Source organism: Taudactylus pleione, unplaced genomic scaffold (genome assembly GCF_031769625.1).
Source record: "Taudactylus pleione unplaced genomic scaffold, aTauple2 ptg000179l, whole genome shotgun sequence".
NCBI classification, from domain to species: domain Eukaryota; kingdom Metazoa; phylum Chordata; class Amphibia; order Anura; family Myobatrachidae; genus Taudactylus; species Taudactylus pleione.
Window position 1 is genome coordinate 30,897,338 of NW_028284581.1, and position 27,869 is coordinate 30,925,206.

Sequence of the window (27,869 nt, forward strand, 5' to 3'; positions counted from 1 at the left end):
CAACACCTTGGAAACAGATGATCACTTTAACTCTCTATTCCCTGTATGTGAAGAAAGCCAGCAAGCAGGATAGCTCCTCCAACGACCACAAAGGAACTTTGGAAAAAGTAATCTATCTTTATGTACTGAAATAGTCGCAGTCCTGACATTCTGTATGCTTTAATTGGGTACAGAACTATCATTTATAAATGCAGGCTATTCTGTATGGGTTCTAAAGTAAATTGTTTACTTCATAAAATATGACAATTGTGTTTTAAGCTGTTATAACACTAGTGCTAATAATTGCATAATGCTGGTTTAAATTAATACCTAAAAATCACCAACTTAACAACTTTAATTTTATAAATAAATGATTAAAAAAACAACATAATTTGGGTCATTCCATGGTAACTCACATTGCAGGATGATGTGGCACGTGTGTGTATGTCTGTCAACAGCAAAAGGACTTTGTGTGAGGTTGGTTTTGTTTGCTGAGAAACAAAACCAACATCACTGTTTGGAAGACTGTATAGAGGAGTTGCTGATTGTTTGCTATGTCACTTTGTAATGTGAATTTCCATGGAATGAACAATTTTAGTCTGCAAGAGAAAGGACTAAACAACAGAGGCATAAAATACATTTGTCGTGTCATTTGTGTCAACCCTTCTGAAGGGAATACGTTAAACTATTTGTAATGTAATTGCATTATTGCATTTAATTTAGTCATTGTTAAAAATTAATTTAGATATTCTATCCCTGTAACATTACGTTATCTTTGGGAAATATTATAATTTTTTTTTTTGAAGACATATATTAAATCTTTTGCTTATTAATACCGGGGAGGAAGGTGACATTCCCATGTCCTTTTCCAATGGTAATAAAATTTGTTTGACAATTTCTTTAACAACTATGGGATCAAATTCTAGTATTTTATGCACCGAAAACAGAAATTCAACATTTCTTCTATCATTTATGGAAGTTTCTTCTTGTTGGATGGTGGTCGGGAGTGTAAACTGTAGGGTCTTTATAGTCTCGGTTATACCGGGATTGTCACTGCTGAGTTGTATTCTCAAGATGTTTGAAGCAAGTTTGTTTCTAATACCTTCATTTATGTAGACCTGCAGATTTTCTATACAGCCCCTGTGGTATTGCCACCTAAAATTATGAATATATAGAGAATAAAAATGAAAAAAGCAATACCAACTTTATTAACAGACTATTAGGGGTATTCAATATGGGAGCGATAACATCGTTTTTGCGTTAATATCGCACTTATGACGTCATTATCGCAGGTTTTAGTTTTACACCGTATTCAATTTCAAAGACTTTTCGCAGGTTAGAAAAGTCTTTGATAAGAAACGGGGATAACTTTTCACCATGTCGAAAAAAAGTGCAGAATTTGGGTTTAGGGGTGCAGGCTTAAAAAAAATAGCCTGCACCCCTGGGAATGACATTTAAAAAAGAACTGTGTCAAAAAAAGTTTAAAAAAATAATAGGGACACCCCAAAAAATTAATTTAAAAATTGGGGTGAAAAAAAAAAAATGGAAAAAAATTGATTAACAATAGGGAAATAGGTTCAGGGCTATTCTGCAAGTATGCGGCAGGTGTTTTCTAGAATAGATTTATAGCGGCAGGTGCACAAATGCAGAATTTTTAAAAACTTACTTTAGGGACTTAAAAATATGCTAGTACCCATTTTCATGTACCCCAAAATTGATGGCACCACTTGAAAAAAATGAAGTGCTCTTCTGCAACACTTCTTCAATGTCGGGAAAAAACACCTGCTGCGGCTATTTAAATCCCCGACTTTCATTTAAAGGCTAAAACGGGGGTACCCATAGTGATCCCCCATGTTTTTACAACTTTAGGGGGGTCCTACAATTTTTTTAAGGAAAAATGTGTAACTTTACGCAAATCCAACTTTGCAGGCTCCCGTTTTCGTTAATTTCATATTGAATACGGGGATAAGCGGGCGCGCGCCCGATACTTTAACGCAGGTAAAATCTCCGATATGAAACGTAAACTTCGACAGTGAATTTTACGTTTCATATTGAATACCCCTCTATATATAATACATGTAAGATTGAAGATTAAAAGGAACAAACCCTCAGGTGGGACAGCCGACAGGTTAACCTCACAGGTATTAATAAAATGATTTACCGTCCCAATAATGGCAGTCAGATTACATCTCTGGATCAGTAGCTCTAATTATAATATATACTAATTATAGCCACATATATCATTCCTTTAAAAAAAATACAAATAAAAAATATTTATAATCCAGTTAGCTAGTCTGATATCAGGTGATATGAAGTGCATGGGTTTCTGTGTTTCACTAAGTAATGCTGATCTCACGCATTGCACAGAATTACTGAATCTCTGTGCAAGTTTGATACATAGAGCCAGGGCCGTAGCTAGGGTGGTGGGGCCGGTGCCGTCGCACAGAGCGGAGCAGCCCTGAGGGCGGAACCAGTCGCCCACCACAATGTTCCTAGTACCTCCTCTGATACTGGCCAGCGGCCGCGCTAGCTGAGGGAAAGAAGGGAGGGGACGGCCGCAGGGAGGGTGGTGCAGTCAATGACTCAGCCAGACCCGCTCACCATGGTCAGCAGCTGCTGCCCCAGCAACAAGTATAGTTGTCACGCTGGGCTGGCTGTGATGAAGAAGGGGGTGAGGCATGTGAGGACAGAGACGAGGAGCCATTATTAACTGCAAGCCAAGCAACTTCCAGCACGCTGACTAGGAGGAGGATCGCCGGGGATGTTAACTGTCCTGCAGTGCTTAGTTACCAGCCAGCGCCGCGGTCAGCCCAACCAGGGTTCCAGCAGGTTAGTGTGCTAGAGATATAGGGGGAGCAGTGCATGGGTAAGGGGATTTGGGCAGTGTCATCTGTAGGGGGTAGGTGAGGTGGTGTGCAGTCAGGAGTTGTTAGAGGGGACAGTGTGAGTGGGGGGCATTGAACTATGAGTGGGGGCAGTGTGAGGAGGACAGTAAGCTTTGAGGTGTGCAGTGTGAGCAGTGATTTCGGACAGAAACTGCTATGAGTGGGGGCTGTATGAGGAGGGCAGTAAGCTGGGAGGGGGAGCAGTGTGGGCTGTGATTGGGGGCAGTGATAGCTATAAATGGGGGCAGTTAGCTGTGAGTGGGGGCAGTATGGGCTGTGGTTGGATGGTATAACATATATAAAGGTGCACTACTGCGTAGCGTAATGTGTATTAAGGGGTCTGGGGTACTACTGTGTGATGTAATGTCAACAACGGATACTAATGTGTGTTGTAATGTGTATTGACAATTTTGTGACGCCACGCCCCCATTTATTTTTGGAGCACGCTTTCGCCGCGCACTATCCTTGTTTAAAATATAGGTGGGGGGGCACCAATGCTCTTTCTGGCACAGGACACCAAAATGCCTAGCTACGGCTCTGCATAGAGCCACACTGTACAGGTAGGGGTATATTTTAGAATCTGATTTGTTGCTATAGGCAACATCACTACTTGCCTGTTTTAGAAGCTTTAGTAAATCTACTCCATGTAGTTGTTCAGGTTTCAGGTTGAACATTTGTATTGCAATGTAAAGTTTTTATTCAATCCAGGCCTCCAGTGACCTCACAAAGACACACCAGCTGGGAGGGTTTCTGATTTGTTTTATGTCCTACAATGGAACCAAATTTGGCCCTAAACTTAGACCAAACTAATCAACAGATGTATTGGTTTAACCACTGACTTCAAAAATCATGTTTCATTTTTGATTTAGTGCTAGAAGAAGCATGTAAATGATACAAGATATGAAACCAATTGGTTTCAATGACAACAAACTCACTTCCATTGATGTCGTTGTGCATTGTTTGTCATCTACCCCTTCACACTGCCATCAAGTAACCCGGGTTATTGTACATGAACACGCAGCAACCCGGGTTATTGTGCAGTGTGAAAGGACCCATTTGAAATATCCCGGGTCGAGCACCCCAGATTTTCAACCTGGGTAACGAGCAGGGTTGAACATGAGTTAACCCAGCTTGTGGGGCGATGTGAACGGGTAACCCAGGTCGAGGTAACCTGGGTCCCATTCACTGCATAGGGAGAGCCGACGCTTGGAGATGAGATCATCTTCAAGCGTCGGCTCAGCAGCGATGGCGGAGTTGTCATCGACCCAGGCATTATTGCCGGGTCGGGCTGTCAGTCTGAAAGAGGTCTCAGACGGGTCGCACCCGGGATGGACTCGTGCACAAATCCTGGGTGCGACCCACCATTTGCGATCTGAGAGGGGTTTTATTTGTGTTCGCTAGTTAATGTGGGAAGTTAATGGCCGGACTTCATTGACCCCAACCCTCACCTCTGTACTGCATGTGCAGGCACTGATTTCCACGGCATATCAAAAGCAGACTTTTGAAATCCAGTGTTACTGGCATTTTCCTAAAGTTGAGTTTCATTTTCTATTGTTAATTTGCTAATGTGATAACAGTTATTATGTACACATTTATTACATTTTCTTATCAGTGTATATTAAGTGCATGTCAATGTAGAATATAAAAATAGTGCTAAATAACAAAAAATTACATTAACTCTGTCTATAAGACCTGTATTCAGAGGTATAATGTTTCAACAACAATAAATAATTACATTCTGTTTTATGGGAACTAATTGCATCATATTTTATAAAACCATGCCTCTTCCCCTTCCTGTGGGTTTCACTATAAAGCGGTCTGTTCTTGTAGCTAGACTAGTATGTGTTTTCTAGGATATTTTATTTGTTATATATAGACATATGTTTACTAGCAATTATATATATATATATATATATATATATATATATGTATGTATATATATTATATTATCAAGTTTAAAAAGCTTTACTCACCAGCATAAAAGTAGAATGAGGAATAAAAACACACCGATAACTGTGTAGATGATGTTCCGTAAGCCCATTACCTGTACGGAGATCATCCTGTCTGCTGATTATATTGAAACCTGTTACACTGACATTTGAAACCTGTTACACTGTTACAGTGACTTTAGAGGGAGTGGCCTATTTCCTGGAATTGCCCCGATATAAGAAAAGTGAAAATGATATAGGAAACTAGTACAAGTACAATTCTTCTGCTCTCTCATTATTTTCATAGATATTGCAAGCTTTTTAAAGAGCCCTACTGTGCTCTAAAGTAACTACTGTTAACTTAAAGAAAATTGCTACACTGGATCTATGGGGGAATTTTCTCTACAGATAACCTTTTTTTCACAATTTCAATATTTGAGCATTAGTGCCATGAGAACGCATATATCTATATATGTAAATTCAAATGTTCTCACTGACTCACTGACTGACTCATCAACGCCCAGCTAAAATCCCTGGACCTAGAAACATGAATCAAGGAGTATATTCCTTTTATGAAGTAGGTGCCCATTAAGAAGGGATTTTTCGAAATTCGACTCTTAAGGGGGTGAAAATGGTTCCTCCCCCTGTGCAATGTCCTGCCTGACAGTCTCATTGTGGCTGTAGCACAGTTCATATTCAAATACCATCTGTCATGGCAGTTGGTGGGGCTCCCCTATTTAAATCATGAGGGAAGGAAATGTGTTACTACTGAGGTGAGAGAGGAAAATGTGTTACTACACAGGTGAGGTAAGGGAATGTCAGATATGTTACTATGGGGTGAAGGAAGGGAATGTTTTACAACACGAGCAAGGGGGGTTCCAGTCAATAGATAAACAGTAATTTGTTGTCTATCTAGACATTGTCTATTTAATTCCGGTCTACCTTTTATACTAAACTCGGGCGAGGGAGGGGAATGTGTTGCTACAGAGGTCAGGGAGGGGAATGTGTTACTACAGTACTACAGGGGTGAGGGAAGGTAACATCTTACTATAGCAGTGATGCAAATTTATATTAAAATTATGATAAAACAAAAGAGGAGGCTCCAAACTTATAGGTATATAAAATAATATGTTTCATCTTGCATTTTAAAAAAATACTTCTGAATATTAATGTACAAATGATTTATCAATTCTTATATCCTTAACCAAGCAGAGTATTCAGTATTTATGTGTGTACATATAGAGTAACCAATATTGCGCCACCTACTCTTTCTTCTTCCACCACTAGGGTGCACAGGGCCACTATGGGTATAGCCTGGAGAGGAGAGTCTGAACACCAATCAGTTAAGCAAAAATTCCCAAGAGCCCAGTCTCCCTCTCGGGTATACCCTTCCCCCAGCTACCGGCAGCCAGTTTGTTTGGTACCAGCAGGAGCTGGGCACCATTTTTATGGGGGCTGCTTTAGGCGGTCCCCCACAGTTTATTTATTTTATTTCCATTCCTTTCACAGACAGCAAGGCAGGATCCTCCCCTCTCTCCACCTCTTCTGAGACACTGGGCGGCTTGCCTCAGCACAGCTCAGGGGGAGACGCTGGGCTCCTGTCTCCTCATATAACCTGCTCCTATCAGCCAAGTTATATTTATAGCTCCTTCCTGCTATAATTATCTGGTTGGTGCAGCACTGTTTACCCACTTCTACACAGCATTGAGTCTTCTGTGTGCATGTGAGTATTTGTACTTTATGCCTGGTGGGGCATGTTAGGGAGGAAGCTTCCTACCTGCCAGAGGTGGCCATTGATACAGGGATGTTAACCTCTAAGGTGTTGCAACTAGAGAGCTTGTCTAGCTTCAACAGCCGAAGCGGCTATTGAAGGTAGACAAGCTCTCTGGTTGCGCACCTGGAGGGCGTACACAGTCTCCAAGAAAGCTCTAGGAGTGCTTCCTTATTCAGGGGACATTCTTTTTGGTCCTGAATTGGACAATATAGTGGCTACTCTGACGGCATCTAAGTCGGCCTTCTTGCCTTCAGCATCTGCTACTTTTTTCTTTCATCTGCAGGGCACAACCAGAGGTCAATCTTTTTCTAGGAGTCAGGATACTTCCTCCAAAGGCTCCAGGCCCACAAGATAAGCAGCATTGGTCCAACGGACATCCTGCAGCCAAGCCAGTGGACAAGCCTGCCGCATGATGGGGTGGGCCCTGGTGTGGGTGGCTAGCTTCTGCTCTTTTCAGCAGTTTAGATGCAGACCACGACAGACGTCAGAGAAGCGTTGTGTCTGAGGGCTACGCTTTAATATTTCAGAAGCGTCCGCCGACCAGGTTTTTTTCCACCGGCATTCGAGCACAGCCAGGAGAAACAGAAGATCTCGAGTCTATTCGCTCCCTCCTGGTCCCCATCATTCTGGTCCCCCCATTTAAAAGAGGTTGTTTTTAATGGATTTCTATGCCAATCTCTTTCTAGTCCAAAAGCCGGATGGCTCATTTAGGCCCATCTTCAGTTTGAAGTTCCAGTTCAGTTCCACTCCCGGCCTCTGAAGGTTCACATTCTGACGCAGTGGAGCAGGTCTCACCTGAACCTCAAGGTGCAGATGCTAATTCTTCCCTGAGAGGTTCAGCTCTCTCCTGTGGTGGCTCCAGTGCTCACACCTGGACAGGGGCCTTTGTATCCAGGACTGGGTCCTACTCACCACCAATGCAAGTTTTCAGGGCTGGGGGGGCAGTGACGTGTCATCAAATCTTCCAGTGTCGTCGGACGTTTTTAGGAAAGCCAACTGTCAATTTATGTCCTGGTGCTCCAGGCAGTGTAGAGGGCTCTTTGCCAGGAGCAGTCTCTTCTCCAGTGACGTCCGGTCAAAGTACAGTTGGACCACCACATAAACCACCAGGGCAGCACTTGCAGTCACAGCGCCATGAAGGAGGTCTGCCACATTCTCTGTTGGGCAGAGCGTCATCTTCCAACTCAGCGGTCTTTATCTCTGTAGTCCAGAATTCAGAAGTGGACTTCCTGAGCTGCCAGGAAGTTCACGCTGGCAAATGGGCTCTACATCCGGACAGCTTTCAACTGCTGGTCCGCCTTTGGGACCTACTAGACATAGACATGACGGTGTCTCGTCACAACCACCAGTTGCCAAAATATTGCTCCTGCACATCTTCCCTTCAGTTTTAATGATTCCTTGGGTACTCCGCAAATTAAACTGGAGGGAGGGACAGTGATCCCAGTGGCACTGGATTGGCCATGGCGGGTGTGGTATGCAAATCTCCTGATCTTCTCCATAGACACCCCTCTTTCGCCGGATCTTCAGTCACAGGGTCCATGCTTCCAACTGAATCTGCCCCGTCTTGCTTTGACTGGGTGGCTCTTAAGACATCCTTCTTGAGAGCAAAGGGTTTCTCCAGAAAGGTCATTTAGACCATGCTTAATGCTAGGAAGCCCTCTTCAGCGAGGATCTGTCACCAGGTTTGGCGTACCTATTTTACTTGATGTGCGACTAGGGGTTTTAACCTTAGGTCTGTTCACCTTTCCGATGTCCTTTCCTTTTTGCAGACAGGTCTGGATTTGGGCCTCCTGCTCTTTTCCTTGAAGGTTCTCTTCCATAGACAGATAGCACTGTTACTTGATGTGCGGACCTACTTCCAGGAACTTATCCATGTTTGACCACCATTTGTACCTCCTGTGGCTCCCTGGGACCTGTCCCTGGTTCTCCAGGCTCTGCAGTCAGCTCCCTTTGAGACTTTGGAGATGGTTGAGCTGCATTCGCTTACATGGAAAACAGTCTTTCTACTTGCCATTGCATCGGCCCGGAGGGTGTCAGACTTGAGCACCTTGTTGTGTGTCGCTCCCCATTGGTTTTTCATTTATATAGAGATGTGTTGTGGACTCACCTGGGTTATCTTCCCAAGGTTGGGTCGCAATTCCACATCAACCAGGAGATTGTGGTACCGTCTTTACGGGTTCCGGATTCATCGCAGCTGGAGGCCTGTTTGGATATTGTGAGAGCTCTCTGCATTTATGTGAACAGGACCAGAGATATTCGCAAGTCGGATTCTCTGTTTGTCCTGTATGATTTTCATAAGCAGGCTGGCCGGTTTCTAAACAGACTATGGCCTCCTGGCTCCATTTGACTATATGCCAGGCTTACTCTTTGGCAGATCTTCCTTCCCCTGCCGTGGTGACTACCCATTCCACCTGGTAAGTGGGGGCCTCTTTGGCAGCGTGCTGTGGTGCTTCATCAGAACAGCTGTGCTGGGCTGCCACATGGTCTCCACACACTTTTATACATTTGAAATATTTGCATTTTCAGACACAGCCTTAAGGCGTTCTGTTGTCACTGCAACTCAGGAGTGTCCTCTCACATAAGGGGACAGCTTTGGAACATCCCAGAATGTTCCCTGTGCCCCTTAGTGGAGGAAGAAGAAAAGGGGATTTATGTTTCTTACCTGTTAAATCTTTATCTACGACTCCATAGGGGACGCAGGGACCCACCGTGACGCACCTGGCTGCCGTGGTGTGTTTCCTTTGTGACCGGTTCTGCTAACCTGTCAGACGTGTATGGTTCTGCTTGTGTGCCGGTCTTCCACATCCTTCTCCTCTGCTTCACTTTCCAATGGGCTTGCAGAGGGTGGGGTATAGAAGAGAGGGAGCCTGGGCTATTGGTAATTTATGCTTAACTGTTTGATGCCCAGACTCTCTTCTTCAGGCTATATTCAGAGTGTTCCCTGTTCCCCCTATGGAGTCAAAGAAAGAGATTTAGCAGGTAAAAAACATAACTCTCCTTTTCTCTATTTTTGATTCTTGTTATGTTCTGGGAAGATAATTGGTCAACTGTCATGTCAAAGACTATACTAGATAAATGGCAGTTAGAAGCTGATTGGTTGCTTTGCGCTACTCTTCCACTTTATCTCTCCCCAAAGCTTGATACATCTCTATCCATGTGAGAAGGAATAGTTATTTGTGAAGTTTTACACTGTTGTTCCCATTATGGAAAGTTAATCAGCCCGGTAAGAGGGATTTCTCTGGACTGTTAGTCACCTGAAAATAAGCATATATTGTTTTTTAGGAAAAAACATTTAGAATTTTCAATAATCCCCCTCCAAAAAATGTAATACATATTGGGCCTGATCCCGATTTGGGAAAAGAGTAATGAAGAGCAAGTAACTGATCATCTTGGTAAAACCATGCTGCACTGCAGGTGGGGCAGATGTAAAATGTGCAGAGAGATTTAGATTTGGGAGGGGTGTGTCCAAAGTCCAAACTGAAATCTAAATTGCAGTGTAAAAATAGAGTTGTCCAACATTTGTGTGCTACATGCAAAAGCAGCCAGTATTTACCCTGCATTAAAAAATATATATGTATTTGCACCCCTTGCATTGCATCATGGTTTGTCCAGATATACAGTTACTTGCTTTATCCTACTCTGTTCCCAAATCTGAATCAGGCCCATTGTCTGCAATTACTCCCTCAATATGTGTTTGGAACTAGATGTATTAACATGTTTCTTATCTCTGCGGTAAGAGACATCTGCATCAGCGCTTCATATTTTTGCCTTAAAATGCTGATTTGCGCGCTTCTCTGAGGCAGAGTCACCTGAATGCTGGTTGTTTTAATAGCGATCAATATTATCAGTGCGCACTTGCACAAGCCCTATCCTTGTGACAAAATATTAATTTAGATGTGCGCACAACTTTGCATAGACTGCAATTCCACCGGCACGTCCTCTTTGAAATTTTTCTGGGTAAGAATGTCTCATTACTGCCCAGGTCAGCCCATTCAGTCATAAGTGTAAATGGAGTCTATGTAGATAAAGTGGACGGAGATAAAGTACCAACCATTCAGCTCCTAGCTGTCACATTACAGGCTTGTGATTTAAGAATGACCGTTAGGAGCTGATTGATTGGTACTTTATCTTCATCCACTTTATCTCTCTCCTGGGCTTAGTACTTAGACCCCAATGTGACTAAGTGGAGTAGACTCTGCATCACACATTTGAGAAACTGCAAGACATACTCCGTCAATGGATTTGTGTTCAACTGTCCATCAACCTCTGTTTATTTTGCAATGCAGGATTGGTGTGTCTGGCTATATAGTAAATGCAAATACAGAACAAATGCATTGCTTTAAACAAAAAAGTATGCATATAGTATAAAATATTGTCCTGGATTTGAAGATCAAATACGATTTTAAGCTGCTTCAGGTGAATAGCCTGAGGAAAGGGTAATCAGTGATGAGTTTCTGAGGAAAGTCGCTGAAGCAGAAAGTAAAATGTAGGAGGCAGTGAGTGGTAGCAGCAGAAATCGTGTGACAAGCAGAGAAAATAGAATAAAAACACAGTATTGGGGATGACTGCACAGAAAATGTCTATTGAGACCTAATGCCATAGTGTGCTTTGTTTTAAACTAACAGGCAATGTAATTTTGTAGTTTTTCTTCTTGAAGAAGAAAACAAAGGAGATTGTAAAATGTCATAGATATATAGAACCCCAGTGTTACAGCCTATTAAATAAACAAGTTCTACTACAGTACAGATTAAGTGTTTTTTCCATTAGTACAACTGACACCTAAGGTACACAGGTTAAGGAATGGGGCGTTCAGTCAGAATGGGAGTGTAAAGGGAAAATTTGCTACCTTCTCTGGGTTCCTCCAATGCTGTCTAGATATATCAAGGTCATTCAGAGCTATGGATCCAGCATACTGAAGGCTATTGAATTTAAAGTACTCAAATTTGCAATACTGCAGTCAAACAAAGGCTATGTGCAATAATAGATGTCAGTGCAGGTGACAGCAAGTGGGCCTGTCTCCTATGCTCTTATCAGTCAGTGACAAGTGTGTTGATCCAGAGAAAGTGGTTCAAGCAAACACTTCTGGACAAATAGATATGTCATTACTGACCTCTAGATATCATTTATGACTTTATTGCTCACCAAATATAATTTACGGCAACTTTTTTATATATTCATGTCACTTACATATTACAGTTACGTGTTGCATCCTCAATAAACTGCAGTTCTCTCTCCAATAAAAGCCTTGACTCTTTTTGTAGCTTATATCAAGTAAAAAATTGACACTACACTTAGCTCTGTTTATAATTAGGACCACCACCAGTTAGCTCTCGCTACCCACTAAGAGTGCATAGCTTTCAAGACTTTGATCCAGCACCATCTGTACAAGCATTCTTAGCTATACTCAAGTGAAACATAAAGTGATTTCACAAGTCACATGTCAGTGGATTATGCATCCATTATACCATCAGTAAATAATGGAGGTATAATCCTCAAATTTGGTGTCAGTTAAGAGCTTTATATTTCACTTGCATATAGTAAGCCGTGTCTTTTCAGATGGTCTGCGTGCAATAAATGCATGAACAGACACGTAAAGGCCTAGCTTGTATCTGGAATCAGATGTTCAATTGAATGCTGAAATAATTGTTTTGCATACAGTGAATGTGTATATTACGATACTTAATATGTCCAAATTCCCGACAAACAGGAAGGTATCATTTATGCAGAGAGAAGTAATATCTGTAGTTTCATCCTATTTGCTAAATTATTATGATGCAGTCCGTAGCTTCCAAACAGCCGTCCCCATTTTTATTTTAGCTTAGGCTTACTCAGATGGCAGATGCTACAAACATCATGACAGATGGTCGCGATGTTGAACCGATCCTGCGTTTTCGGATGCAGGAATCAGAACTAGGGTGCCGGCTGCAGGCGTGTTTTTCCTTCAGATGCCTCCTGCAGCATTAGCATATTTACACACAGCAGCTACGTACAAAGACTCGGTGCATAAGCAAGTAACTGTGAATTAGGCCCAACATACAAAAGAGAAAACCCCAATACATGAAATACACATTTTATATAACAGTATAACTTTAATATGATCGTCATAACTTTTTCTTCTTTGTTCAATTTCTATAAAGAATATGAAGATGGTGATTTATCCAGCTGGGTAAATAAGGAGAGATTTGAAGGCTATCTCCATGTTGATGGATTTACATTGTATGAACTAGGAGACACAGGTATGGTAATCCAACCTTACAGTGATTAGTGCCATTCCTATTAGAACAACTTAAATCCATTGTCTCCTGATGCATCTCTCCACGTAGTGTGCAGATGAATCAGTGTTTATTGCATACCTGGCTCACCAATGGGCACAAACAAAATAGATCACATTTTTTCCATCGATGTGAATTGGGATTAGCTCTTAAATACATTGGAAGAATGGAAATTTATTATAGCTATTGCTTAACCACTTTACCTGTTAATATTTTTTTCCAAAAACCACTCTACAATTGTTTGGGTTTTTTTATGATTTGATTTAGGTAAAAATCATCTCTTTATAACTTATCCAACACAGATTTTTTTTTTTAAACACATAACATAAATATTGATTTTTAACAAATCGGTCATCGATATATCGGACTATCGATGATAAGGACATTGCAAAGTTGCATTTCCCCAGCGGTAACTCCTGTATGCGCAGCCGACAGGTATACGCTGGGTGGAGGACTGAGGGCTGCTTCATTTACATTTCTCCGACGGCTGCTCCTCTCTGCAGCTGCCGGTTGGGGGGTCCTGCCCTGCTGCCCCGATCGTCAGTGATCGGCAGCACTGCAGTCACTGGGGGGAGAGTGTAGGCATTCAGAGGGGCCGAGAGGTCCATCTGTCATTGACGCCTGCAGGAAGATTATCTTCCGGCAGCTGCCAAGCGTGCCTTTAAACTTGTCATATTGTTTGAGACCTTGTCAGGTATCGCACAGCCTGGAGAGGTCGCAAACAATGCAACCATGCCAGGCAAGTGGCTAAAATGGTTGTCCACTTGAATAAGAATTGTGCTTAACACCCACATTTCCCATTAAGAACACACTGCTTGTTGTCCCAGGAGAGGGCTTAAGGAAATTGATACTGTGTTGGATCTCTTCTTCTACGAATAAGGTGATTAGCAGAGTTATCTAAGTGTCAGGACCCTTTTTAAATATAACACATGGTCTCAGGATAGATAGAATCACAAAAGGTATTATTATTAAATGGTGTGGATATAATGCAATTGATATTTAAAGTGGAGAATCCCTATAATACCTAGCTTTGTAAAATGCCATAAACTGTTTACTGTCTGATATTTTATAACCTTTTTATCAGCTGTAAAACTCTTGTGCAGTCATGTAATATATATGATTTAAAATGGTCTACACCATTCCTACACCTATCATCTAGTAATTAAGAGACATGAAAAACTTAATTCCTGGATTAGTAAACTGTTGCTTTACAAATGTATTTCTATTATAAGTCCTAGCAAGCCACCGGCTTGTGTAATGTCTGCTGTATTGCCACATAATGTCGGCCTATTGAATATTCAGTGTTTTTTCTATTGGTTCTGGATTTGGTGACATTGATAAAGAAATAAATGTAATCAAAGCTGTTGTGTGTTACAAACTGAAAAAAAATCCCACAGACGCATTACCGGCTGGAGGACACATTTTCTGCACAAATTGCTTTTCTCTACATGTGTGTAACAGGCAAAGTTAAATAGATAATGTATAAACTGCACTATTTGCTAAAACACTGTTTTCTACTTTTAGGGAAACTGGTGGCTGTAGCAGTAATTGATGATAAAAACAATTCAGTTGAACATACACGGTAAGAGTAAATGTGCTGTGTAATTATTGACACCTAGTATGTTGTTTACTCCAATTTGTGCTCCTATTACTTGGTGAGAAAATAAGTTTTCAGATAGGCTACAGCTATAGTGATGGATATGGATATACAGTCAGGTCCATAAATATTGGGACATTGACAGAATTTTCATATTTTGGCCTCTATTCAACACCACAATGGCTTTGAAATGAAACAAACAAGATGCGATTTAACTGCAGACTTTCAGAATTAATTTGAGGGTAATTACATCCAAATCAGGTGAACGGTGTAGGAATTACAACGGTTTCTATATGTGCCTCCCACTTTTTAAGGGGCCAAAAGTAATGGGACAAACTAAACAATCCTAAATCTAACTTTCACTTTTTAATACTTTGTTGCAAATCCTTTGCAGGCAATTACAGCCTGAAGTCTGGAACGCATAGACATCACCAGACGCTGGGTTTCATCCCTGGTGATGCTCTGCCAGGCCTCTACTGCAAATGTCTTCAGTTCCTGCTTGTTCTTGGGGCATTTTCCCTTCAGTTTTGTCTTCATCAAGTGAAATGCATGCTCAATCGGATTCAGGTCAGGGGATTGACTTGGCCATTGCATAACATTCCACTTTTTAGCCTTAAAAAACTCATTGGTTGCTTTTGCAGTATGCTTCGGGTCATTGTCCATCTGCACTGTGAAGTGCCATCCAATGAGTCCTGAAGCATTTGACTGAATATGAGCATATAATATTGCCCGAAACACTTCAGAATTCATTCTGCTGCTTTTGTCAGCAGTCACATCATCAATAAATACAAGGGAACCAGTTCCATTGGCAGCCATACATGCCCACGCCATGACACTACCACCACCATGCTTCACTGATGAGGTTGTATATTTTGGATCATGAGCAGTTCCTTTCCTTCTCTTCTCTTCCCATCACTCTGGTACAAGTTGATCTTTGTCTCATCTGTCCATAGGATGTTGTTCCAGAACTGTAATGGCTTTTTTAGATGTTGTTTGGCAAACTCTAATCTGGTCTTCCTGTTTTTGTGGCTCACCAATGGTTTGTATCTTGTGGTGAACCCTCTATATTCACTCTTGTGACGTCTTCTCTTGATTGTTGACTTTGACACATATACATCTACCTCCTGGAGAGTGTTCTTGATTTGGCCAACTGTTGTGAAGGGGTTTTTCTTCACCAGGGAAATAATTATTATGTCATCCACCACAGTTGTTTTCCGTGGTCTTCCGGTTCTTTTGGTGTTTCTGAGCTCTCTGGTGCGTTCTTTCTTTTTAAGAATGTACCAAACAGTTGATTTGGCCACACCTAATGTTTTTGCTATCTCTCTGATGGGTTTGTTTTGATTTTTCAGCCTAATGATGGCTTGCTTCACTGATAGTGACAGCTCTTTGGGTCTCATTTTTAGAGTTGACAGCAACTGATTCCAAATGCAAATGCCACACCTAGAATCAACTCCAAACCTTTTACCTGCTTAATTGATAATGAAATAACGAGGAAATAGCCCACACCTGTCCATGAAATAGCTTTTGAGTTGATAGTCCCATTACTTTTGGCCCCTTAAAAAGTGGGAGGCACATATTGAAGCTGTTGTAATTCCTACACCGTTCACCCGATTTGGATGTAATTACCCTCAAATTAAATCTGAAAGTCTGCAGTTAAAGCACATATTGTTTGTTTAATTTCAAAACCATTGTGGTGGTGAATAGAGGCCAAAATCTGAAAATTCTGTCAATGTCCCAATATTTATGGACCTGACTGTATATAAATTTAAATTTTATATATATATATATATATATATATATATATATACTTTGAGTACTTTAGGAGAAAAGCGCTATATAAATAAAATTATTATTATATATATATAGATAGATAGATAATATTATATATAATTGTAATATGCACATTACAGTTTCATAATCGCAAACTATACTGGATTTATATAAAATGAAGACTCATTGGTTTATGAGCAACTTAGCTTGAACCATACTAATTAGGAGTAGATAAAGTAACCCCTATTGAGTGATTCTTTGTGTGACGCATGGGACATTTACATACTCTCAAGTATCTGAACTATTTCTATAACAATATTTTTCTGGTTTCCAAGTCTTAAATACTTTGTTAGTAGAAAATATACACCAGAAACAATTTCACTACAGTAAACTGTTCCTTCTGGAATTTTTGAAAACTCTGCGTGATGCACGAAGCTCTCTGAATGTATGTAAATGTCCCGTGCATCACACGGAGAATCACCCAATTAATATAATTATAATTCCAGAATGCAGTATTTTACAAAACATGTGCTTTGAGTTTTATTTTCACTGAACAATACGCTTTGCGTTTCATTTTCCACAAAAACAAAGTTTTCCTTCAATAAAAACAAACTGCCTGAAGCAAGAAAAATATAGGTGTTTCCTTTACTCATCATTCATCCACCATGTAGAACTTTCTCAATGAGTAATGTCATACAGTACATTTGTGAAGGGCTTGTTTATTTTATTTTAGGAAAACAGATTATTTTATGCTTCTATTACTGAAACATTGTTTTTATTACACAAATGTTTTGGAACCAACTGTCACCAAAGATATGCTTTAATATAATATCTGGAATACTTTTTATACAAACTTGATTTTTCAGATTAAAATCTATTGTTGAAGAGGTAGCAAAAGACCACAGAGACCATTTTCATCGGTATGTTTTTTTTGTTGCTGTTTTTTTGTGGTGTGTTTGTGTACATTTCTATTACAACAGTGGTTCAATTAAGGCTCTCAAAATAAAAGGGTAAATATTAAATTACATTGGAATTTTCTGAACACCTGTTACGCTTGAAAATATGGTTTCATTCATCCTTTTGCACTCCTAGGTTCTGTAAGAAAAATGACTGAATTAAGCCATATTTTCAGACAGGATCATGATCACAAATTAAATTGCACTTGATACCTTTCACATGGAAATATTATGTATAATACAATTCACATCTAAATGAATCATCCTTGTGATGTGGGCAGGATTGATTTTTACAATTTTCCTTCACAAGAAGGTTACCTCTTATAGAGGCAATCTGGAGGTTTATTATATCTATATGAAGAGGCTATGGATATTGGACTGTGCCATTATACTACTTGGAGTTAGCAGGGTATACCATTACCCACTTAACTGACAATATTTTCACCTGCAAAACCAGTCAGAAATTGTTTTTTTTTTCCATTTAATATAATTTACAAAGTATTTTTAAAAATATACTTAAATATGTGCCTAGGAGGTGTCTCGCACCACCCTGTGACAATAGGCCCCCATTATAAAATCACTTTCGATCACACCCCCATTAGCAAAATATACCTCCCAGTTGTCATAAATCCTAATAACAGTACCCCACACCCCCTTTGCAATGAAATAATCCCTGATTTATTAACTAAATTCCCCTGTAAAAAGTTCCCCTCCTCTTCCTTCTCCTCTTCCTCCTCATCCTCCCCTGTGCCTGTAATTTTTTTATTATTTTATCCCTTCTTAAAGCGTTAGGTTATTTTATTTTTCCCCACCCCCACTGATAGCAGATTCCCCCCCCCTTTCCTGGGGGTTACCTACATCCATGGGCATTACCTCTCTCTCCCCCACACGCAGAGAACAGTGGAGCATGCATCTCCCCTGCTGCAGCAGAGATCAGCTAAATTGTGCTCGGGGAGAGGGCTAAATTCCCCTCCTTGCACTTTTGACCCTCACCCATGCGCTCCAGAATGTCATTTGCAAGGTATTTTGGGACGCAATCCCAGCAGTGATGTCGACGGGCTCTGTGGAGTCAAAAACCAGGGCGCACAGTGGAGTGTGAATGTTACTTTGTCAGAAGAAACACTTCTGATTGCGGTCGTATCACATGTGACCATGCCAGTTACGTATTTAACAAACATATAGGTGGAAATCTTTATTTTAAAACTAAAAAATGTTCATATTTATGTGGTGGAAATGGTGGACAATTTTGTTTTGCCTTCCCTTGAAATTTAGTGCATACTTGTTTCTTTAAAAAAAAAAAAAGCCTACCTACATTTCTAGCCACTGAATGGGATAAATAAATTAAAGGATCTGAAAAAGCAATGTATGCTTACAAAAGACTTTGATCATGATTTGTTATTTGTTTGTAAAAAAAATCATCTCCACAAATTAATTTCATATAAAATATAATTTTGTTACCCTCACAATAATCAGTAGATGCATATTACTGTTTTGCTTCATTAATAACTGCTGGAATGGTGACAAATCCATGTTACCCTTTTTTAATAATATGTTTTATTATTTGTATTTTTTTTTTCTTTTTTAGAATATACCTTGTGGTTTGTGAGGGTGACATAAATATGGCTGGCATAAGGAGTGCTGAAATGATTTGTATTTAAAATTTTAGCACAGAATACTTAAATAATTTTCCTAATGGAATGTACCCCAGTACAAGTTAGGTAACTTATGTTTTGCTGGCAAGCATTTTCATTTTGTGGTTTTGCATATAGAGACTTCCAGTTTGGACACATGGACGGCAGCGAGTACATTAATAGTCTGCTTATGGAGTAAGTCAATTTGTAATTTGTGTTTATTTATTATTATTATTATTATTATTATTATTATTATTATTCATGTTCTGTTTTACTTTGAGCTAGTGCCTTAAACATCACTGCATTTTCTTTCTGATATTATAATTGTAATTTGCACATACCTACTTTCCACCCCTCCTGCCTACTGTAAAACATTATATGTTTGTGTAAAAATATTATTATTTTTTATATTCATTTTTTAGATAACGCTGTGCATTTTATTACAAAATGATTTCTTTTTACAGTTGGCTATGTTTACAACATAGATCTCTTGGTAATCAAACATATTTATTGGAATTAAATATTTGAAATTGTTTATTCATATTGAACATTTCACAAATATATTTTGTATGTGCTTCTGCAGTGAAGTCCAAATCCCCACTATTGTGGTACTTAATACATCCAATCAACAATATTTTATGCCAAGCAAGAAAATTGAGAAGGCAGAAGACCTGATTCAGTTCATTACCAGCATTCTTGATGGGACAGCGGAAGTGAGTGTTGAATGATAATTTGTTATTTCCCGCAGTTGAGGAAATTATCTAATAGAGAAGTTTATGTTCTCTTATAAAGAAAAAACGGTGTCACATACCCTGTTTATAACTATCATTGAGATATAGTTTAAATAACTATGGTATTAGCCCTGCTAATGCTCCCTTGTCCTTCAGCCTGAAAAAGTTAATATTGTAGAGGTGAATAATGTAGAGTGTACAAGAATATAATGGTATGGAATGATTATATTGTTGATGATTATGGAAACATTTATAAGTGACTTATGGCTGATCACTTGACTGATAACTTTTACGTTATAGTAGTACATATAATTTTTTTAATTACTTGCAAGTGATTTTCTGATAGACATAGCCAATTGTAAACTGTTTGACATACGTCACAGAAAGAAAGTGAGATAATTTTGTAATTTACAACACCATCAGATTTAGGCCTGTATTCAGTTAGCGGCGAAAAGCCGTTATCTGCGAAAAAGTATCGCGGATGACGTCATTTCGCCCGGTGGAAACTTTTCTCTGTATTCAATTACAAAGAGTTTTCGCGTACGCTGAAAGTCAATGCACTGTAATAGACAAAAAAGTTTTGCCTATGAATACCCAGTGCAGAATTGCGGTTTTGGGTTGCAAAGGTGCGGAAACCACTCTGCACCTTTTTGACAGACCCCCAAAGGATAACTGCGTAAAAAAAAAAAGGAACACCCCAAAAAAGCAAAAATGGGTGGTGGAAAAATAGAAAGTGGGGGTACAAATGCAAAAACTAGCGAAATAGACTTTTGGGGGGTCTGAAAGTATGGGGGAGGTGTTTCTTTATTGCAGGTGTTTGCTTAAGGTGCATTTTTTGCAGCAATTAAAACTTGACTTTAGCGATTTTTAACTATCATTGCACCCATTTTCAAGTACGCCAATTTTGACAGGACTACTTATTTTCACAAAAAAACTGCTTAATGCTATTCTTCACCACTTGTGCAAAGCCGCTATTTTGGAGCAATTGACAGCACTTAAGCACCCCAGATAGCTTCAGTAGGGTTAATTGGGGACTTATACATTGATCCCCAATGTTAGTGCATATTTTGGGGGGAGTCAGGCTGATTTCCCCAATTCTGCCAACACTTTTCGCCTGTTAGAGTTTCTACGGGAAGCATTTTTGCGTCCTTTGGAATTGAATACGGCGAATAGTTGAATAGGTCGAACAACAGGGGAGCGCAGCGATTAAGTTTCCTCGGCTAAAACACGCTAAGTCGGCGAAAAGTGCGGCATGCAAAAAAGTATCGCGGGTGCAAAACTAATTGAATACAGCTTTTAGTATCCTCTGTTTTCCTTTACGCACACTTACAGTGTGACTACGTGCCACAGAATCACCTTTCCTCCTTATGTCATTACACACAATAACATCAATTTCTACCATGACTAAATATGCTTTATATAAAGATTCTATAAAAGTTTTTGTGGATTACAAGGACTGAATCTATATTGAGCTTTAATACAGAAGTTTTAAGCCATGATAACCTATTTTTGCGTGTAAAAGTGAATTTTGGTGGGAAAAAAATTAACTTGCTAATTCTGTATAGGAATTAATGTCTTTTTTATCGGGACAACCTGAGCAGGTGAAAACCCCTATTTTAAGGTAAAATGTTGGGGGCGGTTCAAAACCACTGGAACACTCTCCTTAATAATTAATTAGGCACTTAAATATTTTTAATTAGCTTAATTTGGCCAATAATGACATGTCATTTTTGGGGTGAAATTCTGCAAAGTGCAGAATAATGGGTTAATTGATGTGGGGAAGGTATATGGGGGGACTGTATGGATGGGGCAGGTGTTTTAAACATTGCAGGTGTTAGTTACAGGCGTTTTTTAGCTGTGGCTTAAAATGACCCCAAATAGTTTGGTTTGGCCCACTAACAGACTTCTACACTGTTATCCTATTTTAGTTTGCGTTTTCTGGGGAACAGGCTGATTTACCCATTTTTATCTATATTTAATGCATGTAACACCTGCAAGAATTATCACCCGAATGCCAGTAAATGGCTTTTCGAATTGAATTGGGCGTTAAACGTCTTTTATCACACATACAGGTGATAAAAGACATTAACGGGCAGTAGGTGCGTTAAGTTAACACACATTAACGTAACGTTTTATCGTGGCTAATTGAAATCCCCAATAAAATGTGAGATGAGAGAATGAAGAATCTTGTTTTCATCTTGTTTAAAAATAAAAAAGTGCTTTGTAGCAATATTTCAAGGAGTAGGCATTAGGACCAAGAGACTGACACAAATCAGTGGGTTGGGGAGACGGTGGAAATTGTGGTGTTGGCAATGAGGGAGATTTGACAAGATTATATATTTACAGTAGTGTGGGGACATCCATTCGGTAATAGCAAACACACTGTCATCTGAGATTAAGGGGAGATTTTATGGTAGGAGACTTAGGTTTGGGTGTCATCAGCGGTGGTTCTAGAGGCCACATGATTAACTAAGCTGGTAGTAGAACAGGAAGGGAGGGTGTGCCAGTAACTATATAGAAGGAGCTGTTGTCTAAGTAGGAAATGAATCCAGAAAGAAGTGTGTTTCCATGGTTATATACAGTCAGGTGCATAAATATTGTTTAGTTTGTCCCATTACTTTTGGCCCCTTAAAAAGTGGGAGGCTCATATAGAAACCTTGGTAATTCCTACACCGTTCACCTGATTTGGATGTAATTACCTTCAAATTAAATCTGAAAGTCTGCAGTTAAATCACATCTTGTTTGTTTCATTTCAAAGCCATTGTGGTGGTGAATAGAGGCCAAAATACAAAAATTCTGTCAATGTCCCAATATTTATGCACCTGACTGTATGTATTTTCACATATGCTTGGCTTCAAGATAAGTCACCATTTTGTCATATGCATGTTTAAAAAAAATAAGCTCTTTAAACATGTATATATAAATGCAATTAGTGTTACATGTATTTTTACTTGTGTTTTATCAAGCGCAAAAAACAATGCGTTGCCTACGTAGCCTAAACTATTGAATGGTTTCACATCAGGTAACTGAGCCTTAAATGTTTGAAAACAAATAGTATTGGATTGCACTGAGATAAATTACAGAGTGAGGAATAATGGCAAATAGATTTTGTCTTTGCAACTATTGTTTGGGATTCCCAAGTATTTGTTAGACCTAATTTGTTTCGTCATGCTTAAAATATTCTAAAACACTCAAACATTACCCTTGTCTTTGCCAATGCCCCTTGTCCATCCAGTAGTTTAGCTGCGATCCTAACACTTGCTGTAAGGAGAAAGCACCCAGTGATTGTTCTTGTATTATATTCTTACAAAACAAATGTTTTTACAATTTCTGGTATATGGACCTTTCTGAGTGACTGTTATCTGAATAATGGATGCAGGGGCGTTTTAAGAGAGGAGGGGGCCCGTGTGCATTTCCCGTGCAGGGCCCTCTCCTCTCTCTCCAGCGGCCGGCAGCCGACTGACGTGGTTGACCGGCCACCGCAGAAACAGTAAACTTTGGGTACAAGAGTGAGCTCAGAGTCTACTGCGCATGCTCAGAACGCCGAAGAAATGGCCGCGGCAGCCATTTTCCGTTGTTCTTTGCAGCGCTGACACTCAACGCGGGACTACGTACAGGTGAGTTTTAAATAATATGGGTGCAGGGTGTGCGGTGCAGGGCCCCCTGGACCTGGGGGCCCGTGTGCCTCGCACACCCTGCACCCAGTATAGATACGCCCATGAATGGATGCTATAACCACATACTTTCGGATGTCAAAATGCCTTTTGATATTGATTGGCTTTAATTTCAATTTTGAGGCCCTTTTAAAACTATAATTTGTGCCAAAAATACATTCAGCATAGAATATTATATCATAAATTGTGGTGAACTTTACTTCCATTAAAATTCTATTCCAACTGATAAATTGGCAGATTATTTCTGAACTACAGTATATTTTTGTTTATTGTGAACATTTTAGGCTCAAGGTGGGGATGGAATACTACAGCGCATCAAGAGAGTTGCTTATGATGCCAAGTCTACTGTAGTAGTAAGTAAAATATATACTGTCACTAATCTACTTGCTTTATACTTTTATGGACAAAATTCAGTTTTATAAGGAATACTATCCCTCATTGCTGTAAATTCCATGGATGTTCATAGGCTCTTCTAACTTTCTTTTCCAAATAAAAAACACCTCCCTTATATTGCCTTGTGATCATGTTGTCACTGATCTACTTGGCAAGTTCTAAAATTAAGTCTCCCAAAAATGTCTCTTTATAAATTAATTTTATAGCAAGCACCATGATCATAATACTATATATTTATTTATATGGCACTTTTCTCCAATAGGACTCAGAGCGCAATTTTAATTGCAGTAAAACAAAAACCAAAAAAACACCATATTAAAAAGAATGCAGCCATCTTGGGCGTACTACAATAGTTACAGTGGGCGAATAGAAAATATGAATTTAAAGTAAAAGATTAAATTTACTGTACCCCCTGTATCATCCATTCCATGGATTGCTTGTTCCACACAAAAGTACCAGACGAGGCAGCCTTCTTGGGCACACTACATAGGATACAATGGGTTGGGATCAGCAATACATAGAGCTACACATGAAATACAAAGTATGAATATACAATATACTTACAAGATACTCACATAATAATCAGTTCCGCAGATTATCTGTCCCACCCACTGAAGTACCTGGTGAGGCAGCCAACTCAGTGCTGTGAGGCAGTAAAGCTAACCATTACACTGTCAGTGCTGCCCATAGGGGTTAGTGGATAAGTGTGATTCATAATGAGTAAATGTTACTAATCATAAGCAATTAGGGGAAATGTGATATGCAGCTGGGGAAATAAAACATATAACAGATATAGACAGGGATGGTAGAAGGATTGGGGTAGGGAAGTATTGACATTGGTCATGCTAAATAAGCAACACAAAGGAGCCTTGGAAAAGATGGTTGGGTACCATGATTCAGCAGGCTAGAATCTAGGGGTCTGGAAAGTTTGGAGGCCTGGGTGTAGGTGAGACCTTGTTTGGTGTTTGTAGATCGATACTGTGTTTGTAGAGCCAGGTGTAGAGCTGACATGGTGTTGATGGTTGGACCTTTGGCATGAACTCATATGGCAAATACGGGCAGTTCAATGGAGACCACTGATGTAGTGATGAGGCTTGTGGCCCTTAGGGCAGTAGTGGTATCGGACACTTTGTGGATAGGGAAGAAGTTCATTGCCAGTGATGTCTAGAGAACATTCATTGGCAGGTAAGTAACGGGAGCGATGTTGATGCCTGGAATGGCCAAGATGGCATTAGGAACACAGCAGCTGCAGTGGGCTGTATTCAGAGCCCAGGTAGAGCACCTGACCCGTGGGTGGCATGGCATGTGAAAGTTAAGGTGCATGGTTTCAAGAGGGTATCCACAATGTCAGTGGTGACCAACCCACAGAGACAGGTCACAGACCGAGAGAAGGGAATACAGTGACAGGTTTAAGCAGACAAATCCCAGACAGGGACGTTAGCATCTCTAGCTGGGCTACAGCAGCTGTGGCAGAGCTGTGAGAACAGGACCTGGCGGCCAATATGAGAGCTCTACAAAGTTCCAACTTCGCCAATGAAAGTCTGTCTAACACCCCAGGGAGGAAGATCAGAAGGACCGGCATGCAGGTGGCATATCCAAGACTGTTGCCGCACCACTCGCTCCGAAATCTACAGTGCCAGTAAGCTGGGTTCTCTTTACAAACACCTGTTCTCAAGATGGTGTGGTAAACACAATGCCACACTTGGAATACAGCTCAGGGTCAAAGCACAGCTCCAGGTGGGCAAAAGGAGGATAATTGTAGATCTAATTTCTGGAGCTCTGAGAGCATGCAGCTATCTTCAGCAATCAGCCTATTTATATGTTCAACTGATATTTTATTAAGCAAATGTGGTAAGCGGCTAAATGAATATAGGCCTCTACCTCCTAACATAATTGATTTCCTTATGTATTTTAAAGACAATCCAGTACACTATTTTTTTTATTTTAAATAATTTTGTTTAACTTATGAAAGGGTTTTTTTTTAAAACTAGAGCAGAGAATTTTTGGCTTTAAAAGGTAATTTTAAATATAAACCATTGAACATCCCTGTTCCATTTGTTTATCCTCTTCCAAGCCGTTCTGCATTAGGGGCAGGATATATCTGTGGTCGCTTTTCAGCACAGCCATGGCAGCCTGCTTAGTAGTTTATGTTAATGCAAGAATCCACCCATATATGCTGAACATTCATGTGTCTGCATGTGGAGTAATGTCCTGCCAACTGTTTTTCCATCTGCAGCCGCAACTGTCATCAATAACATCTGGACATGCACACAGTCCATGCTCGGTGCAAAACATTCATCTGAAACAGGCGACCCATCTCCGTTCGCACGTTACTGAAGTTGGTTTACATACCAATTACACTCCCACTAAATGGAACAGTTCCTTCTGTCCACATGGTGTCACCCAGAAACACCATTTGGTCCTATCAGTCTGTATGCAGTTGCAATCTTCCATGTGCATATGCCTGAACCCACACATGCACAGTTACCAATTTCTTTCTGCAGCGCATGTGCTGTATTCTAAGATCCATCTGCAAACCCCACTAGCATCCAACTCAGAATTAGACCCATAATACTTAAAGCTATGGGTACAAGCTTTGTTCTGGCACTTGATAGACTTGTTTATCACCTACACCTACTCTCTCTGTATAAAAAGTAGTAAAGCATTTTTTTAAACTAATGTAAGCTATATATTTTCTCAATGTTGGTATTATTTTTAGAATTTTTTTACAAAATGTTATTTATGATTGTGTATACTGCTCCTTGTTTTTTTTAAATGTTTTCTATTATTACAGTCTGTTTTTAAGAGCTCACCTCTCCTTGGGTGCTTCCTCTTTGGTCTACCACTGGGTGTCATCAGCATAATGTGTTATGGAATCTGCACAGCAGACACTGATGATGGGTCAGAGGAAATGACAAGAAAAGATGTGATTGACCCAAATATATCGGATGAAGGCAGCGATGAGGACCAAGATGAGGACAAAACTAGGGAGAACTCTTCTGAGGTGACAGATGAAGATCAAGAAGAAAAGGATTTTATGGAGAAGAAAAAAGATTAACTTTTATGAAAAGTGGATTAACTAGTATTCCAGAACAAACTTATTTATTAAATTCAGCCACTGATCCACCTTTATTAAAAACAGAAAAAGAAAAAAATGCGGACTCTGCGTCACTGAATATTGGCATGCGTTTGATTTTCCATTGTAAAGCGTCAGGACTATTGCTCAGACATTCTAGAATTTAATAAACGGTTTTGAAAGTAGAAGACCACTAAGGAGCTTGTGTTTTTATTGCAGTGCTGTTCTAACAAAGCTTTACTGCTTTTATTTTATTTTATTTTTTTATAACTCAGCTGAAATGTTTGTGTGTTAATTATTTTCATAACATCAAGTTTTTCTAATTCATTTGTACAGAGGCTAACAAGACTGAACAGTGCACACTTTTCTCTTATTTCACTATTTAAAATGTTTGCAGACAAAATAAGTATCTTGAATAAAGGTATTTTTAACCTCTTCTTATGTGAAACATAATCATTTGAAATTCTGTGGTAGCCAGCACTTGCAGTTCTAGAAGGGGTCAATAGAGGACACTCTGACCCTGATACATTATTTTGCAAGTAAATAAATATCTGTGCATCCAAAATGCCACAACATAAGCTACTGACTGTAAACTCCATGGAGTATGGTGTTATTAGAGTCAATGGATTCCTTTTCCGTGATCCATTTACATGCTTCTGCTAGTGGTAAAGAAAAAAAAAAAAAAACATTTGTAAAAGTGTGATTTTTGATACCAATGGTTAAAGGTCATAAGGTGAACAATTGGGCCTGTCTACTTATTTTGAATGTTGCTAATGTTTTATTTATATGTCTCAATGTTACAGCTTTATAATGTAGTTTGTTTGTGTAGGATTAGTGTTTTGTAGGCTACAGCACTTAAGTTATTGAGATAGGAGTAAGATCATTTGTTATGCATTGCATGGCTACTAAACCCACAACCTGAAAGTTGGAGAGCACTAATGTAGCCTATTTGTGTAGAATACCTTATTTGTCAATATCTGATGAGGCACATTACAATTTGTGCTTTCGCTGTTTTTTTATTTAACAACCTCATATTTCAGGGGAGTAATACTATCATGTAGATTGTAAACATTCATACCTAAATAAAATGTTATTTCCAAAGGTTAAACAAATGTATATTTTATACCTCAGTGTTGCTAATTAATTTGTTTAAAATATGTTTTAAAAAGTACTATTATAAAGTTTTTACTATCTGTTTGTTTT

At 39.6% G+C, this 27,869-nt stretch overlaps 1 protein-coding gene across 1 annotated transcript in view; it reads left to right on the forward strand.

Moving 5' to 3' along the window:
• TMX3 (thioredoxin related transmembrane protein 3) overlaps positions 1–26,859 on the forward strand; it is a 97,502-nt gene extending 70,643 nt beyond the window's left edge. The window contains exons 10-16 of the mRNA XM_088475928.1: positions 12,704–12,802; positions 14,363–14,420; positions 17,072–17,125; positions 18,931–18,987; positions 19,376–19,505; positions 23,482–23,550; positions 26,385–26,859. Of these exons, the coding sequence (XP_088332054.1) occupies positions 12,704–12,802; positions 14,363–14,420; positions 17,072–17,125; positions 18,931–18,987; positions 19,376–19,505; positions 23,482–23,550; positions 26,385–26,648 (731 nt within the window). The 3' untranslated portion in view covers positions 26,649–26,859. The remainder of the gene's footprint in view (positions 1–12,703; positions 12,803–14,362; positions 14,421–17,071; positions 17,126–18,930; positions 18,988–19,375; positions 19,506–23,481; positions 23,551–26,384) is intronic.
• Positions 26,860–27,869: the final 1,010 nt, after the last annotated feature.